Source organism: Falco rusticolus, chromosome 22 (assembly GCF_015220075.1).
Source record: "Falco rusticolus isolate bFalRus1 chromosome 22, bFalRus1.pri, whole genome shotgun sequence".
In the NCBI taxonomy this organism is placed as follows: Eukaryota; Metazoa; Chordata; class Aves; order Falconiformes; family Falconidae; genus Falco; species Falco rusticolus.
In genome coordinates, this window is record NC_051208.1 from 111183 (window position 1) to 128888 (window position 17706).

Here is a 17706-nt window from a genome sequence, read left to right on the forward strand (position 1 = left end):
GCGGGCCCTTCGCCATCTTGTGCCGGTCCCTGAGCAGCGTGAGCGATGGGGGGGGGGGCGCCTCTGGCTCTTAAAGGGGGCACGGCCCTGGGGTGGGGCCACCTCGGGGTGAGATGGAGCGCGGCCCGGCGGAGGAGGTTTGCCGGCGGGCGGGACGGCTGCGGCCGGGATGGCGGTAGCGGGCCGGAGCCCCGGCCCTTCTCTTCCCGTCGTCTTTCCCTTCCCCCGCCGCAGCGCCCGCTTTAAGGCCCGGTGGCGGGAACGGGGCTGCGGCGGGGGAGGTCGGGGGGGGGGGGGGGGGGGGGAGCGGGGGGAAATGGCGGGAAGGCGGGAGGCGGGGCTTGCGGGTGGGGGCGACAGGAGAAAGGCGGGATCCGGGAGGGGAGGAGCCAAGCGGAGTTGTGGGCGGGGCTGCGGCGAGGGGGCGGGGTTTCAGTTGGCGGGGGGCGGGCGCGGTGGCCTGTGCCCCGGGCCCACGCTGCGGCCCCCCGGCCCCGCCGCGGTGCTGGGCCGCCCCGTGTCCCCCCGACTCCCCCTCCAGCACCCTCCGTGCCCGCCCCCGCATGGCGCCTGGCCACCCCGGGATCCCCTCCCGTGTCCCATCCCTGTGTGCCCCCCCAGCCCCCCGCCATGGAGCTGGGCCGCCCGGGCCGGCAGCGCGTCCCCGACTGCATCCGACGGCAGAAGCGCCGGGAGCTGGATGCCCGCCGCAGTAAATGCCGCATCCGCATCGGGGGGCACCTGGAACGCTGGTGTCGCCTCAAGGAGCAGCTCGGCTTCGCCCTGCACTCCCAGTTGGCCCAGTTCCTCCTCGACAGGTCTGAGCGGGGGGCTGCAAAACCCTTAAAAACCCTTGGGACGGGGAAAAGAAAGGTCTGAGCTTGCTCACTCCCCCTCCTCCCACTGCAGGTACAGCTCCCACGGCTGCGTCTGGAGCCCAGGTAGGTGCCTCCCACCCCAAATCCTCGATGATTTTGGGTCCAAAAAGGGGTTTACGGTCAAGAGAGGAGATGCGCATTGTGCTGAGCACCTGGGCGCTGGAGATGGACCTGGAGTCGTTCACCCCCCTGGCAGGGGGCAAATTGCTCCCTGGGTTTGGCTGTGTTTGCGTTGTTGGCATCCCCAGCCTTCTTTTTTGGGGGGGGTGGGGTGGGTGTGGGATATTTGAGGTTTTGGGGGTTGGTAAAAAAGTGGAGGTCTTAATATGGTGGGAACAGCAGAGCCTGCATGAGGTGGTGGGGAAGGTGGAGGGTGACCCTGGCAGATGTCCCAGCTGCCCTACACTGGCTTTACACGGTGGAGAGCAACTACAAAGCTGACCTTCACCAATTCGTCTGGTTTTTTTGTGCCTTCACCAGGCGAGCCGGAGCCCAGCCTTCTCCATGCCGATGCCCTGCAGCGCCTGGTTGCCCTGTCCCATGGTCATGGCCAAGAGTGTGGTTTCATCCCCGACGTGAAGCCCCCAGCTCCAGGCAGCACGTCCCAGCTGGTGTGGGAATGTGTGGCTGGGCACAGCTTCTCCTGGGGTGTCCCTGAGGCAGCGGGGTACCGGACCCCCACGACCAGCCACCACGGAGAGGAACAACAGGGGGACTCGGGGTGCACGCCCCCACCAACCACCGGCCGCCGGCGCTCGCTCCGCCGAGCAGGGCTGGCCGCTGGGTCCGGTGCTGGGAAGGGCGAAGCCAAACTGGAGGGAGCAGCTCAGTCGCCCGTCGCTGATGGGGACCAGAGAGAGGAGCCAGCAGCTGGTAGCGATGGTGGTGATGATGGTGATGCAGGTGAGCTCCTCTGCATCCCCTTCCTTCTCCACCCTCATTTCCCCATTGGCTTCTTGATTCCCCATCTTCAGCCCTTCTCCCAGTCCTAGGGGCACATTGACCACCACCTCACTGGGATAAGATGTTGCCCCAACCCTGTTGTCTCCCTCTTGCTCCATATTTGACAGCACCATCATGTAAAACAAATCTCTGGGCCTTTGCTGGAAAAATGGGTAAAGGCGTCTCCCACCAGACTCGTTCCTACCACAAAATGAACCCTTATCTTCTCCGTCCTTCCCCTGGAAAAGTAGAACTGGGGGACCTCAGGTTCATTACAGGTGTTGAGCAGAAGACCTTGCTGAGCCCACACAGATGCAGCTCTCAGCAGTTTCCAAGAGCCGCAGCTCTTGTTGTTCACCCAGACTGAAAATCGGGGAGAAAAGTCTCTTTTTTCCATGCAGTGCCCTGTAGTAGCTACTTGAGAAGAGGCTGAGCTTCTTCCAGTAGAGTGTTTTGGAGTAACTTGGCCCTCATTTCTCCTGGTCAGTGGGGTGGCAGCATGCAGGTCCTTTCCAAAACCTGCAGGCTTCCCACCCCTGCTGCTAGCCCACTCCCTGCCCTCCTCTGCCTCTCCCAACATCCCGGCTCAACCAGCCCCACTTCAACTTACTGCAGCTCCCGTCATCTTCTTGCAGCTCCCAAAGTGCCAGCAGAGATGGGGACCACGGCAGAAGATCACAGGAGGTGAGTGGCGTTATGCATGACTCTTCCCCCCGGTGTCTAAGTGGGCTCTCTGGAGTTGAAGGTCAAGTTTGGACCCATCCATCTCATCCCTCGAGTTCTTCAGTGGGCAGCCAGTGTTTTAGTAAAGACCTTCCCTGATTAAAATGTGCTGCAGCAGAGCTGACTGATGGTTGTGTTCCTGCAGTGCACTCGTTCCAGAGGAGAAAACGGAGCAGGGGGCTGAGCCCCAAGAGGAAGAGGAGGACGAGGACTTTGCCGAGGATGATGACCTTGCCTACACCGATGACCTGCGTGATGAGAACTACCACCCATCTCTGGACAGGTGAGGAGCGCTTAACCACGTCCAATCATGTCCAGCCAAATCCAGCCGCATCCAAGCAATGTTCTACCACATCCAACCATCTAAACGATCTTCCCTGTCCCATGTCTTGTCTTCTCCCCCAGTGACTCTGAGCTGCAGCGACAACAAAGCCAGACCAAAGCCCGTAAGAAACCCATAAAGGAGGAGCAGCCCCGAAATGAGCCGAGTCTGACCAGCTCCACCCCATCGGAGATGAGTGGACGAGTCAGGTGAGCCATGGTGGCCACATCAGTGTGATGACATGAGAGACGGGCATCGGGCTCTCTCCGTGGACACCGAACGAGAGTTTTGGGGTATGTTGGAGGTGATGCTACTTTGCGTGCTAAGAAACCAGATGGAAACCATCCAACCCAACAAGAAATGATGTTCAAGCCCTGAGCTCTGGGTCAGGCAAGAGCCACGTGTCCCCAGGGGGGGTTTAAGCCTTCTCGTGGTGCCATCATCCACAGGGCAGAGCTGCGTTCCTTGGCCTCGCTGCCTGCTGGAACTTGCAAAGCTGGGGTCTGGCATACCGATCGCGCTACGGCAGGGCTTAACGAGTCTTTGTTTCGTCCACTGTGTCTCTCATGGAACCGGTCCTGGGTGGTCAAGGAGCAAGGATGTACTGCTGGGGCAAGGATTGCCCTCAGAGGGGGACAAAGACCCCTTAAATCTCCACTGTGGTGGGTGCTGAGGCCACTGAGCAGCCTGGAGGTTGCAGTAGCAAAAAATGCATGTGTCCCACCCCTCCGCCTTCTGCGTAAGCGCAGGGACTGCTGTCTCCACCTATAGATACGGGGCTTCCAGCAGCCAGAACAGTTCTATGTGCCCAGCTCTATTGCCCAGCAGCTCAAGCCCATGGGGAGATGAGAAGCAACAGCAGCACCTGTGACCCAAGTGTTGGTCAAGGGATAGCTTGGTAATGACTTATTTACAATTAACTTATCTTGCAAGCACTCTACCACTGCCTGTTTGCGGCCGAGGGTCAGGTTTTAATCTTTTCTTCCCAGCCGTGTGGGCTCAGGGTTCACTTTTCTGTTCTAAATAAGCTCAGATCATAACTCAGTTATTTGCTGGGTCTTTATGCAAGAATATTTAACATAGAGTTTGGTCTCAATGCTGAAACAAGAGGATTGTCCGTGCGTTGCCCCTTGGGTCTGACGCACAAGGAGATATCGCCTTGCTGGATTTTCTTACACTTTGAATACGACGAGGGCGTTAAAACCCCCTTTTTTTCACTGGAGTTAGCTGGAGTGACCATGTAACACCGCTCTGTAACACATCTTGCCTTCCTGTGTCCTATGAAAGATGGGACCAGCAGCAAAACACATGCCCCAGAACTTGCCACGTAAGTATTGTGCTGCTCCGTTAAGGCTTTTATCAATTTACTTTTTCACTTTGACATGGTATTGCTGCCGCTTTTTTGTTTTAAACACCCTTCTGTCTCCTTTCAGCTCTGAAACTGCCTCGCAGCTCACTGGAAGAGTGAATGCCCTCCCTGAGACCCAGTCCCAGCAAAGGAAAATGTGACGGTAAATCTGGCAGTTGCTTTTCTCCTCTCCCTGCCCATTGCTGGACACGTAGCAGCAGGGGACACCAGGCTCTTAAATTCAGTTTGAGGGTGGAAAGGTTTGGGTTAGTTCTAGGTAGTCCTTGTTAAGGCCAAAAGCAAATTAGAAGAGGGATATTTTTATTTTCGTTCTCTCTCTGGCATTTCTTGAAGTCCTGCATGCTTTCCATTCAAAATCCTGGCGTTCAGACCTCCAAAAGTGCGTTAGTGCCTAAAGATGCACCCGGAGATTTGCAGAAGCGGCTGATGCAAGCGGCCGTTGGCTTTCCTGGGCCACCGGTGCAGTTTTGGGGCTTTCAACCCTCTGTCTCCAAAGCCCTTTGTAAAGTTCAGGTCCGTGCTGCCCTCTCTAACGCTGAGTTTGGTTACAGAGGTTGTATTTACAAGCGTTTGATTCATTTTCCCCGCCCTCGTTGCAGCAACTGGAAGAATAGAGATAAAATACTATTTTATGAGTGAAAGCAAGAGCTTACAGACTTGGGTGTACTCATCTTCTTCTCGCTTCCCAAAGGCAATGCCATCATGAGCTGATGCTAAAACATTTTTAAGAGATTGTGGACAAAGATGCCCAGCCCCTATTTTTATTCAGTGCTGAGGATGTGGTCTGGCATCCTCATCTATTAACGATCTCTTTATTTCTCCTCCCCACAAAAGAACGCCTGTTTTTTTAACGTAGCTTTCTTTAATTTCAGGATGTCAGCCAGAAATAGCTGCTGTTTCCACGGAGCTGAGGATAAATTGTAGATTGAACGAGGCTGGCGTGAGGTTGACAGCAATCTTAAATGACCTGGGACATACCCAAAACCATGTGAAAGACTTTTTGTAATGAGTAATAAAGAATATATTCCTATTTATAGTGTCTGAAAGGTGCATTTGTTAACGCAGTTTCCTGCTCTGTTGGTGAGAGAGGTTGAATTCCCAAAATGGAAGAAATAAAAGATAAATGGTCGCCCAGAGGATGATTTTAATGTAGGGTTTGCTCGGAAACCCATCAGCTGCGAGGCTGGAGGACCACGGCTTGTTGGCTCTGAGGCTGCGGACAGAGAGAGGGGACAAGACCCTCGCTCAAGGTGCTTCTTTCTCGTTGCAGCTGCAAGAGGCGAGCCCGGCCGTGCGACGAGGACATGGCCCAGATCGGCCCGAAGAGGATCAGGTACGTGGGGCTGGTGGGGAAGGGAGAAGCTGACGTGCCATTTCCCAGCCCTTCCATGGTGGGACACCCTGGACAAGCAACGCTTGCTCTGACGGGAGCCTCCCGAAGGACTTTATTTGCCTAACTTAAGCCTTTGGTGGGTGGGTAAGAGGGAAGATGGGGGAGGAGGACTTAGCGGGGTGCCAAATCCAAAAGCCGCAGCTGTTTTGGCTCTCCTTCCTGCTCATCCTGATGATGGCTTCCACCTTGTCTCCCGCAGGAAGGCAGCGAAGCGCGAGATCCTCCTGTGCGACTTTGAAGGCTGTGGCAAGATCTTCTCCAACCGCCAGTACCTGAATGTGAGGGCTGGGGGCAACTGTTGGGCTTAAATCCCCCTCTCGCACCCCGGGAGGTGCAGCCGAGCAGCCCTCCCCCTCCCCGTCTCTTCTGGGGCTACTGGGAGCTCTGGTGACCCACCAGATGAGTCAGGTTTTGCCTGGCCAAGCTTGGTTCGGGGTGTCTTGGCTGTTGTTCCAGAGCTGGAATTGGGCAACCTGAATTGCCTGTGGCTTTTTGAAGCTGGGTGATAGGTACGGGACCTGGCCCCGTGTGCTCAGCAGCGGCTCAGGGTGCCGGAGGTCACTTGATGTCCCACTTTGTGCTTCAGGGAGCAAAATGGGGGGTGGGGTGGGGGTGTTGCTGGAAGGTGCCCTTGGGCTTTCTTCAAGCGCAGCTTCTCAGCACCGACCTCCTCTCTTCTTCCTCCCCCTTTTTCTCCTCCAAACGGCAGCACCACAAGAAGTACCAGCATGTCCACCAGAAGACCTTCACCTGCTCAGAGCCCAGCTGCGGGAAGTCCTTCAACTTCAAGAAGCACCTCAAGGAGCACGAGAAACTGCACAGCGGTGAGAGCTGGCTGCCTGTCTGCAGGCACGGACCCCTCCCGTACAGATACGTACCTCCCCGTACGTCCTCCCCTGCGCAGGTCCCACCTCTGCTGGGTTACGGCTGGCCATCGCCACCGCCTCACCATTCACGTTTGCGTCCCTGGTAGATGTTCACCACACCTCTTTGCTTTCTGCTCCCAAGATCTATTGTCCATCTCTGTTTCTGTGCTGGGAAAGCATCCTGCCTCCTAAAATACATCAGGAAGGGCCCCCAGACTGCTCTTCTAGGCTGGATCAGCCCCTAGTTGTTGGTTTTGTTTGGTTTTTTGTTTTTTCTTCTGCCCCACAGACAAGCGGGACTATATCTGTGAATTCTGCGCCCGTTCCTTTCGTACCAGCAGCAACTTGATCATCCACAGGCGTATCCACACAGGGGAGAAACCCCTGCAGTAAGTACCAGTCCCATCCTTGTGACCGTTGGACTCCCCGGGTGCCATCAGGATTTCTTCTTGTTGCTCTTCAACTCGAAATCAGCTTCTTGGTGCGTGGCTCTATGGAGACCCGAGCTGCCTGCCACGGGCAGCCGGAGGACCGGCTGTTATTTTTGCTTTGCCTGAAGGTTCCTGGCCCCAGGGCCGGCTGCGGTCTGATCCAGCAGCTTCAGGGCGTGGGCTCGATTTGGAGAAGCTTTTAATAAGCTGGGATTTGATGAGAGCAGTGCGTTTCCTTGCCTGGAGGGTGTGCTGAAGCCACACAGAACTAAGAGCAGTGGCTTTGCTAAACCCACCTAGAACTGCAGCATCAAGATGATGCGGGGCCCGTTCTCCCTCGTGCTTAATCCCTTGTAGCACCTTTCTGGGGTTTTTTTCAAGATGATTTTACCTTGAATCCTGCCCCGCTTTCTCCCAGGTGTGAGATCTGTGGCTTCACCTGCCGCCAGAAAGCCTCCCTGAACTGGCACATGAAGAAACACGACGCTGACTCCTTCTACCAGTTCTCCTGTGACATCTGTGGCAAGAAGTTTGAGAAGAAAGACAACGTCACTGCCCATAAAAGCAAAAGTCACCCGGAGGTGCCCGGTGGACCCCCACAAGCTGAGGGGGGCCAGGGGCAGACTGTGCCATCCCCACCGCCCAACCTCGGCGCAGGGATGCAGGCAGGGCTGGAGCAGCCGGAGGTACCCGGAATGGTGGCCGTGGAGATGCCAGGGCTCGGAGACGCTCCGGGGAGTAGCGGTGAACCGGAGAAGACCCCCCCGTCTCCTTTTGCAGCCTCATCCGAGTATCAGAGGGGCGGTGGGCAGGATCCAGCTGCGCCCTGAGGCCAGGTGACGGATGGCGTTGGCTTGTAGCAGGACTCATCCTCCAGTTCATGGCCTCCCGTGGGGCCAGGAGGACCAAGGGAGCAAGGTGAAATGACGCCGGCCCCCACGGCACGTGGCAGCAGCACATCCAGGTGCCAAAAATACAAGGGACAGGGGGAAATCCCACCGAAGGCTTTCCCACCCCAACCTGGGCTTCCCTCAAGCTCGCAGCAGCACCGCCACAAGCAGAGAGCATCTTCCTGCGAGGAGGGAGCGTGAGGCTGCCGGAGGCATTGCCAGGGCCCTTAATAAAGACTTTTTTATTTTATGTAAAAAAAAAAAAAAAAAAAAAAGTGGGTTTCCCCACTTGCGCCAGCCGCCTCTGCACCTCAGTGCTGTTTCTATGAAAAACAAGAGGTAGAAAAGCAAGACTTCTGTGTGTGCAGCCTGCCTCAACACCCCGGCCAAAGGTCATCTGTATTTAGCACAATAAAAAAAAAAAAAATAAGGGCGAGTTAGATCGGGAAGTCAACAGTAGGTTCTGGCCTCAGAAATGGGCATTACTTGATCCGGTGACGCTTCCCCCAGCCCTCTGAGCATCCCTTGCCTTTTATTGAGCCTTTTTGCAAAGGACTGTAGTAGTTACGCAGCCTTGAAGGTCACAGCTCAACAGGGTTTATCAAAAAACCCAAAACCCTGCCAAGTGGGGGCTGGAAGATGCTTTTGACACAGATAAAGGGGCTGCAGGGAGGCTGGAGCGCCTGTGGGAACCGGGGACTCAAACTGGGGCTGGCTGTAGGGATTACAAGTCAGGCTGTGACCTCAAATAGCAATTGGAGGGTGAAAATAAAATTTTAAAAAAAAGCACGTTCCAGGAGAGAAGAGTGCTAGAGGTGGGTTTTTCCACTGATTCTGAGCAGCAGCTGCAACAAGGACTAAATCCCAGCTGTGAGCCAGAGTGTGGCCCCTTCTCCCAACTGTGCTGTCGGCTTAGAGAAAGTGATAACGAAGGCATTTAACCCCAAAAATGGGTTGTGAGAGCTCCTGGCCCAAGGGCAAACAGCAGGGTTAGCGGCGGCACAGAGACGCCCCGTATCATGGGCGCCTGCCCTGCTGCTGCTCAGGGTTTTCCTGAAATCTGGGGCAGTTCCTGGAACAAGCACCCCCGTTCCCCCCAGCCCAGCACCCCTTCCCCACCCCGTCCTTTCCTGGGCGCAGATGGTGGGTACTTGCCCTTTTCCTTCTGCAGCCAGAACAGAAAAACATCAGACTGTTGGGCACTTTTTTTTGAGGGTACTGGGTTTGTGGGTTTTTTAGTTGGTTGGGGTTTTTTTGGTTGTTTTGTTTTGGTTTTTTTTTTTGCACAGCAACTTTTATTTTCCCACTAAACAGAGTGACAGGGCAAAGAGACGTAACAGCATCGCGGGATCACACAAGGGCAGGCAGGGGTTTGTAAGCACGCGCGAGATCACACCTAAAACAAGGCTTCCCCCTCCTTCCCCACGACACGGCCTGAGCTTCCAGCGGGAGGGAGCTCCCCCCCCCCACAAAGCCAACCCCACGCACTCTGCAAGGCCGAGCACGCCCGAGCCCCCGCGGGCTCTCCCCTCCAGCTACACCCCTGCCAGCTTTTGGGGTGACCCCAAAGCATCCATCGCCCCTTTACTCGCTCCCCAGGGCTCCGCTCTACTCCAGCCCTGTGGATGCTTCAGCGTTAACGGGGAGGGGGGGGGGGGGGGGAAGCGACGAGGGAGATCGTCGGGTTTTGCTCTCTTAGCGCTAGCAGCCGCGGAACAGGCTGGACCCTTTCCCAAGGAGGAAAGGAAAGCGAGGATGGGGTGGGGGGGAAGCTAAAAGGTGACCTGCAGAGCAACAGGTGTCAGAAATCAGGGCTTGGATACAGCACCTCTCCTCCTCGCGCAGGTTTTCTAGCCCTCAAGAACTTCCCGGGGTGCACAAAAGCAGGTGGCTTTGGCTACGGATCAATGCAGGATGCGATAAACCCCTAAGGAAGCTTTTCTCCCTGGTTACATCCCTGTTTACATGGGGCAGCCAACTTCAAACAAAACAAGACTAAAAAAAAAAATAATAATAAAAATGGGGCTGCTTACACAACAGGCCATAGTGGGGGAAACAACCCCACGTAGGGGCTATTTAAGCAGCCCCCCCCTCAATGGTCGATGCCCCAAAGGAAGGTTTTTTCAGGGTTAAAGAGACTCAAAACTTTAAAACGCAACAAGAAAACGTTAACCCGAAAGCCGAACAAGGGACAGTCAGGAGTTGTGGGGTCCTCTGAAAGCAAGGGGGAAAAGGGGACAGGACTGGGCACTACTTGCAGGTCACCTTGGGGAGGGTTAAAGAAACTGGACGGGTCAATTGCAAAGGGAAAGCGAGGAGCCCACATAGAAGAGCCAGAAGAAAGGAAAGATCTTTTCGGTGAAAGCGGCTGTGAAGGTGAAGATGGGAGCCATGTTATCGGCATTGTAAAACGCCACCCACCCGCCTTCGTAGTCCAGGTACACCCCAATCTTCCTGGGCCTCTCACACAGGGACAAGGGCGTCTCTGGGGAGGTGAAAGCCTGATACTGATCCCAATTCTTCCCCTTCCAGTTCAGCCCCACCGCCCAGATCCCCTCTTCCGGAGCAAAGTCGATTTTCTCCTTCCTTCGCACAGACTCACGGGCTGCCCCCAGGACCCAGCTCTCGCCATCTCCCACCTCCACCTCCCAGTAATGCCTCCCAGCTACGAAACCCTCTGCCGCCAGCACGCAGAAGGAGTAATCGAATCTCTTGGGGTTTGCTGGGAGTTCCTGGGGAGCGCTCCTGAGCCGCACGCTCCTCTTGTCCTCCGACAGCACCAGGTAGGGGTTGGCCGTGTCTGGGTCCAGAGAGAGATCACCTGAGAAGGGGGAAACACAGACATGAGCCACCCTCCGAGGGGATCCATCATCTCTGCCCCAAACCAGACCAGGACAACACCAGGAGAGTCACCTCCAACAGCCTGAAGCACCCAAACCCGCAGGGGAACAAAGATCAGGCTCCACTTTCTAATTCAAGCAGAGAAACAGCCAGGTCTATACTGCAGGCCCACTGGCCTGCCCCATCCGAGGCGCCTCCTTGCTCTGGAATAGAAATTTTTGAGCAGAAATCACTTTTTTTTTTTTTTTTTTCCTCCCTCTCCCCAAGTCACTAGCAAGTGCCAGAGAGGAATGAGCACAGATACCCTCGTGTTTAAGGGCTGCTTCTGTACTCGGGGCGCTGCACGGTCTGAAAACAACTGCAAGTGGGGAAGATCAGGGCCCGCCAAAGGCAAAACGGGTCTGTCCTGAGCCCAGCGACATCCCTGAACTCCCAGCAGCACATGCAAAGCTTGCAAAGTCCATCTCTGAGCTAACTCAACACCCGCTAGCGGGGCCAAAGGTCTCCTCGCTTCGGGTAGAGTGGATCAGCTTCTGAAGAGTCCTCCTAACCCCCCAGTTTCCTACCCAACTCATGGGCTGCCCCCTTCATGGACTCCATCCAGCAGCTGGATCTGGTTCGGGGTTGTTTCCCCCCCCCTCCCTTGGCAGCACAGCAGTAATTTTCTCTTCTCCTGACCTCCAAGGCTAGCTTGAAGGTCCTACCGCTTAGATCCTCCCCACGGAAGCTGAAACTCCCAAATTAAGCCTTGCAAAAAATGAAGGTCAGACTCCCAAAACGCAAACCGTGCTCACCTGTGTCATTCTCCAGCTCGAACCGGAGGTTCTCTGAGGGAAGAAAAGAAAGAAAATTAGATCCCTTTGCACATGGGGAGTCCCCGGGGACTGCCTACGCACACACGACCTTGCTCCTGCCTTACTGCTGCTTGGGAACAACCACGTACAGCTACGTCAGACTTCCATGCAGAAATCCGAGGGAAATGTGCTGCTTTTCAAGCGACCAGAGCTTTTTCTTTTCGATAAGCAGACGCTCAGACAATCAAGACTTCTCCCAACAAGCCCAAGCGAAAAATAAGAGCCCAGCTCAAACCATCTTCTGAGTTGAATTAAGTGTTAGGTTCATGTGAAGAGGCACCAGCTTTTAAAGAAAACCTTTTTCAGCACTCACCCTTGAACTCCAGCAAGACTTCTTTCAGCACTGCACTCTTCTGGGAAAAGCTCTTTAGTTTCTTCTCCAACTCTGCGAAGCCAGCCTCCGGCTTGCAAAACATCCAGCTCTCAAAGCTGGGGAGGAGAAAGCAGCGTTAAGATTCCCTCCAGAAAAAAATACAATCTCCAAACTAGAGGCAGGGAAGAAACCTGCCCTGGCACTGAAGAGGTTTGGTGTTGGACCTCTGTCAGCACTTGTGAGGCCAAACTGGACCCAAGGACCAGTCCAGTTTGGGGCTGCCCAGTACGAGGCACAGAGATGTGGGGCTGGCGGGGGATCTCCATGCTTTGCTGAGGCTCAGCCCTGAGCAGCCTGATCCAGCTTTTGATACTGGTCCTTAACCACAGGGGTTTAGTCCCTCACCAGCTGAGTTACGCTGCAGTTTGAGGACACGCAAACCCTCCCGCGACCCCACCGGTCATGAATCCCCTTCGTGAAGGTTTGGGTGTGCCTCAAAGGCAACACCCGGGTGTGGGTGAGAACCATAAAGGAGGCAGAAGCAAAGCTGGATGGGGTGTACATCCTCGCAACACCAGCTCTGCCTCCGCTGTGAGCCTCCCAGTTAACCCAGCAAGGGCCCAGGTTCACTCACCTGCTTCCAGCTGGGGCAACACCCTGGAGAGAGAGTTAAAAAAAAAAAAAACCAAACAACAAACTAATCAGTACAAGTCTTTCTTCTACCTCACAGCCTCCAAAATCCTCCCCAAAACTGGCCCCATGGCTGCTTTGCTGAGGGGATCAGCTCTCAGCAGCTGTTTCCAAAGCACCACACAGTCGGACTCACGGAGGTGGCAGAATTAGTTTATAAATATGGGGTTGGGTTTTTTTTTCTCCTTCCCCTTTTTCTTTTTTGGTGTGGGTGGGGGCGGGAAAAAAGTGCTTTTTTTAAAAGACACTAAGAAAAATCATGATTGCCATCAAGCCGCAAAAGCCGTAAGGATTCAGGGCTCACAGCAACAATGGAGCAACACAAAGCATCTGGGACATTTGTCTGGTTATTTCTATCAAAAGAGAACCAAGTAGCTTCGCTACTACAAAGGCCAACCCAACCCCCCAAAGCTGTGCTAAAATCTGGGGTCCCACTTGCAAAAACAGCCCAGCAGCCTTGCAGCCAGTCAAAAACCCCGACTCACAGCTGGGCCAGCTCCAGCACCGACTTCATTGGATCCGAGCTGCTCCTCAGCAGAGCACCTCAGCATCCTGTGGTCCCCGTAAATGGATTTTTGTCCCCAGGCATCCAAACCCCGAGCTCTCCCAAGTTTTGTACCTACTACACCATAACCTCTGGGCTGGGAGGACAAGTCCCAGGAGTCTCACCTGCCCAGACTGGTTGCCGGGGCCGTTCTCTCCTTGCTCACCCAGCAGCTTATCGAGCTGGGCGATCTCCTCAGAAAGCCGGGAGACACTCTCATCTCTCCTCTTGACAATGTCTCTGTCCAGCTCCTCCAGACGGGACAGCAGGAGCTGCTCCTTCTCCTCCAGGAAGCCTCGGAGCTCCTTGCACTCGGCCACAATCTTCTGCCTCTCCACTTCCGTCTGCTTCTACGAAACCCAGAGGGGAAACCCACGTGAGACAGACATCCCCGTGGCCAGGGGAGGTCTGGGGAAACCCCCAGCCCGAGGCACTCACCAGCAAGTCTTCGCTCTGCCTCTCCCTCTCAGCCTTGGCTTCTTCACGCCCTTTCCTCAAGGAGCTCAAATGCTCCTGTGGCACCTCCTGGAAGGAGAGAAAAGAGATCTGTTGGGAATCTTTCCTATTCGGGATCAGGAATACGGAGGAAAGGGATGATGGGGGGTTCCCCCCAGCACTGCTGCTAAAACTGGCCAAATTTCATCAAACATGGGGTTTTTTTGCAGCTGGAGAACACCACGAACCCGAACTGAGGTCAGGCCATCGCTGCACGTCTTCCCCTGCCCCGTTATCTCCAACTGTTAAGTTTTGGGCATGCCAAGAAAGCCAAAAACTTTCCCCAGACAGCCCAAAAAAACTGTCCCCTGAACAGCCTGAGCAGTATGGAGCCAGGTGCAGGAGGAGGAATAAAACGCAGTAAGGCAAAACAAACAAACAAAAAAAACCCACCACCAACAACAAAAATTAAAGCTAATTTTTAGCTCCCTATAAGAGCGCAGCTGCAAACACAAGGCACCAAGTCCCACCCACACGAAAACCCCTTCAGCCTCTGTGCCTCTCGGGATCAGCTTTCACATCCCAGCCGCGCCACGAGCAGGGGAGACCAGCCAAGGCACCCCCACATCTGCCTGAACCCCACCAAGACGGAGGGGCCGCCTGCCTCCAGGCTTCTTGCTAAGTTTATTAACAGCTTATTAGTGGAAACTGTCATGCCTGTCCTTGTTTAAATCATTTGACCTCCAAGGAAGCTGGAGAGACTCCTAGCAACACTAAACAAAAAGCAGCAGGGCTTTAGGGAGCAAGCAACGACAGATCTTTCATAAATAAAACGCAAAGCTACAGAGATTTTGCTGCTGTTAACCAGCTGTGCGAACCGGGCCTTGCTACCACAGAACTGATGGTAACGCAGAATTTAAGCACGAGAGAAAAGCAATGATCAGAAAGGCGGGAGCGCAGGTTACGAGCGGCCTCCAAGGAGCAACAACCAGTTGTTAAAAACACGTAAAAGCCTATTAGTGACGGGGGGGGGGGCGGGAAAAACCCACAGAGAGCAACAGCCTGAGCAGCATTCAGTGGCGGACCTGCCTATGGGCACTGTGGTCCTAAAAAAAGGACGAGATCCCGAATTTGGGGGCGAGGGGGGAAACAATGCCAACTCAAGCTTCAGCTTCCCATCAAGAGCAACCCCGGCCATCGAAGCTGGCAAGGATGGCGCAACTGGGCACCCGCCACAATTTCGGTGCAAAATTCAGTAGCAAAGCCTTTGGTGCCACCTGCCTCGACAGCGCTAATTGCAAGAATTAATATGCAGCTGTTAATGATCACGCAAGCCCCTTCCCCTGTCGGGATCACCCCGGCTGTGCCAGTGCCACCCTCCTCCTCCAGCCGCTGCTGCGCAGTAAACATCTGCTCCCTGTCCGGCATCTTGGTTTTCCTCCACCCTGCCAGAGGAACGAGGCCTGGCCGCTCAGGGTCAGGCTGCCACGCTCACCCTCCCCCCCCCTAATTATTAATTCCTAGTTATCTCCATCAAGGAGCCCCCCGCACGGCGATGTGGGGGTCTCCCCTTCATCACCACGGTGGTTTCGGCAGAGATCGAGCCGCGGAGGCCAGGCTCTGGATTCACTCTGTGTTCTGCGTCACGTTGCTCAGCTGCCCTGTGCTGGTTTTTTTGTTTGGCTGTTGGGGTTTTTTTGGTTTGGGGTTGGTTTTTTTTTTGGGGGTGGTTTTTGTTTTTCTTTCTGGGGGGGGGGAGGGGGTAAGCCACTCCTGAAGGATCCCTGCTCCGCTTTAACCCCAGATTGTGCTTGGTGCTAGAAACCCACCCCTCTACCTGCAGAAGCCAGGCTCCACGCTCACTCCAGAGCTTTTCTGCCCAGGGAAGCGGGAGCTGAGGATTTTGGGGTGCCTAACCCTATTTTGCACACTCACACCCGCCCAGATCTCCAGGGATTCCCATACTAGTTCAGCATCATTTCACACAGGAAACCAAACCAGCTGACACCCCCTCCCAGTATCTTCCCAGTTAAACTCAGCTCCATTCTGCATCGAGGGCATTCCCCCATCCCGCCCTATCACACGGTCAGCCCCCACCCCAGTGTGTCCCTGTTGGGGGGCGGTGGGGGGTGGATTTGAGCCCTGAGTCCGTATTGCACCCCACATCCTGCCTCCCTGCACGGAAGCTTGGAAGGGGGTCCCCATTCTGCGCCCCACACGCTGAGGGGGGTGCTACTGTCCTCGCTGCATCCCAGGTACGTCTGAATGAAGGGGGGAAACACGTTGGGGGGGGGGGGGTCCCTACCGCACCTTACAGGCTGAGGGGTAAGCGGCTTCACCTCTGTACTCCCACGGGAAGGGGGGGGGTCCCTACCGAACCCAAGGGGTATTGCCTCCCGCGGGGAGGGGCTCCCCCACGTCACGGGGAGCCTTTATTGCACCCCTAAAGCGAAGGGGGGGTGGGGGGTGCCCCTTGTGCTCTTCCCTTGGCGCATCCCCCGTGCTGCAGGGAGGGGAGAACGGCTCCCCGGGGGGGGCTCCCACTGCACCCCTGCATTCCGGGGGGGGCTCCCAGTACTCTTTCTCCCGGGGGGGTGGGGTGTCCCCTACCGCACCCGAGGTGGTCTCCCCGGGGGGTGCTCCCATTGCACCCCAGCACTCCGGAGAGTTCCCAATGGGCGGGGGGTGGGGGCTGCCCCCTCTAACACTGACCTCTGCGGCGTGGGCCGCCTCCTCGGCGGGCAGCACGGTGTGGGTCCGGTGCTCCCGGGAGAGGTGGCAGACAACGCAGACGGCGCGGCGATCCTGCACGCAGTAGAGCCGCAGCGGTTCGCCGTGGCGGGGGCAGCGCGGCGGCCCGGGAGGCCCGGGCGGAGCGGCGGCGGGCAACGGCGGGGCGGGAGCGGGAGGGCCCGGCGGCGGCTCTGCGGGGCCCGGCGGCAGCCCGAGCTGGCGGACGATGTGAACGATATTACCGAGAGAACGATTAGGGCGAAACAGCCGTTGCGGCACCGGTTCCCGGCACTGCGGGCAGCAAAGCCGTCGCGCCGAGTCCTCCCAGCACTGGGTCACGCAGGCGCGGCAGAAGTTATGACCGCACTCGGCTACCAGCACCGGGTCGTTGAAGTACTCCAAGCACACCGGGCAAGTCAATTCGTCCTGCAGGCTGCGGGCCGCGCTACAGGGAGCGGGCGGTACGGCGGGGGGAGCGGGCGGCGCCTCCATGGCGGCTCCGCGGCTGCGCTGCGCCCCGCGCTCCGCTCCGCGCTGCGCCGCCCGTCTGCCGGGAGCCGGGGGCGGGGCGGGCGCCGGGGGCGGGGCGAGCGCCGGGGGCGGGGCGGCGCATGCGCGGCGGCGCGAGCGCGCGCCTGCGTCGTTCCCCGCGAGGCGGCGGAGCGGCGCATGCGCGGGGGGCGTGGCCTGCGGGCCCGAGGGGGCGGGGCCTATAGGGCGCTGGCGGAGCGCGGGTGCCGGGGGTCGCTCTAGGATGTGGCGGGGGGTGCGGGTGCCGGGAGGGGACGTGTGTCCCTGCAGGGTGCTGGGGGAGCCCGAATGAATGGTCAGGGTCCTTACAGGATCTCGGAGGGCGGATGTATAGGTGCTTACGGGATGCTTTCGGGGAGTCCTGTGAGTTAGAGGGGCGGGGGCAGACCGCGTCTCGGTCCCTGCTGGGTGCCGGGGGAAGGTCTGTTGTCCCTACGGGCTGCTGGGGGCAGTGGGGTCCTTATAGAATGCTGGGAGGGATGCAGCGGTGCCTATAGGATGGGGGGCGGGGCCCAGATGGGTCCCCCTGCCTGTCTCGTAAAACGGGGGGATCAGGGCCGGGGACCCCCTGGTATTGAGGTGCCAGCCCCACGGAGCATCCCCGGGAGCCGCCGTGGGCCCCTGAGGTGCTCCGTGTGGCGGGCAGCAGCCCCATGGAGCATCCTTACGTCCACAAAGCTCCAAAATCCCAGGACTCTCCTGAAAATAAACTTTAAATACACGTTAATTTATCCACATCTCCTCATCCTGCCTCATTTAAAGGGATACTATTAAAACACACATTAATAATCACTAAAAGCCATCGTCCTCTAACATCTCAAATTTAACAATGAAGTGACTTACTTAGGCTGAGCGTGGGCCACCTGCTGTTTTATTTTTCCTTAATTCTTCTGACAGCCCTAATGAAACATCCCCCCATTTTTCTTGCTTTTTCCCTCTGTTTTTCACCAC

At 56.6% G+C, this 17706-nt stretch overlaps 2 protein-coding genes across 4 annotated transcripts; one reads left to right on the forward strand and one right to left on the reverse strand.

The window, feature by feature from the left end:
- The first annotated feature begins 7 nt into the window (after positions 1-7).
- On the forward strand, positions 8-9822 carry LOC119140533 (zinc finger protein 692-like). Of its 3 annotated transcripts, none has more exons than XM_037371969.1 (12): positions 8-38; positions 622-818; positions 910-941; positions 1356-1781; positions 2456-2504; positions 2689-2826; positions 2949-3074; positions 5505-5567; positions 5827-5905; positions 6337-6451; positions 6783-6882; positions 7343-9822. In XM_037371969.1, exons 2-12 carry the CDS (start codon positions 631-633, stop codon positions 7752-7754), a joined length of 1728 nt encoding a protein of 575 aa, XP_037227866.1. In that variant the 5' UTR covers positions 8-38; positions 622-630; the 3' UTR covers positions 7755-9822. The 3 variants fall into 3 exon arrangements, with proteins under 3 accessions (XP_037227866.1, XP_037227864.1, XP_037227865.1); XM_037371967.1 differs by lacking the exon at positions 8-38 and adding an exon at positions 54-137; XM_037371968.1 differs by lacking the exon at positions 8-38 and adding an exon at positions 54-137 and having other exon boundaries at positions 1359-1781.
- LOC119140537 (E3 ubiquitin-protein ligase TRIM7-like) lies at positions 9103-16772 on the reverse strand. The gene is made up of 7 exons (XM_037371979.1): positions 16204-16772; positions 13495-13581; positions 13182-13406; positions 12457-12479; positions 11823-11938; positions 11450-11482; positions 9103-10635 (listed from the first exon to the last, which is right to left on the reverse strand). Exons 1-7 carry the CDS (start codon positions 16714-16716, stop codon positions 10109-10111), a joined length of 1524 nt encoding a protein of 507 aa, XP_037227876.1. The 5' UTR covers positions 16717-16772; the 3' UTR covers positions 9103-10108.
- Between the last annotated feature and the right edge of the window lie 934 nt (positions 16773-17706).

Bases quoted from the DNA above. Each gene is read 5' to 3' on its own strand.
- LOC119140533 (XM_037371967.1), top strand. From the start codon at position 114: ATGGAGCGCGGCCCGGCGGAGGAG. The intron at 2,505-2,688 runs GTGAGTGGCGTT...GTGTTCCTGCAG, and splicing joins ACGGCAGAAGATCACAGGAG to TGCACTCGTTCCAGAGGAGA. The intron at 5,906-6,336 runs GTGAGGGCTGGG...TCCAAACGGCAG, and splicing joins CCAACCGCCAGTACCTGAAT to CACCACAAGAAGTACCAGCA.
- LOC119140537 (XM_037371979.1), bottom strand. From the start codon at position 16,716: ATGGAGGCGCCGCCCGCTCCCCCCGCCGTACCGCCCGCTCCCTGTAGC. The intron at 13,582-16,203 runs GTCAGTGTTAGA...CTCTCCTTCCAG, and splicing joins AGGCGGCCCACGCCGCAGAG to GAGGTGCCACAGGAGCATTT. The intron at 11,483-11,822 runs GTGAGTGCTGAA...TTCTTCCCTCAG, and splicing joins AGTCTTGCTGGAGTTCAAGG to AGAACCTCCGGTTCGAGCTG.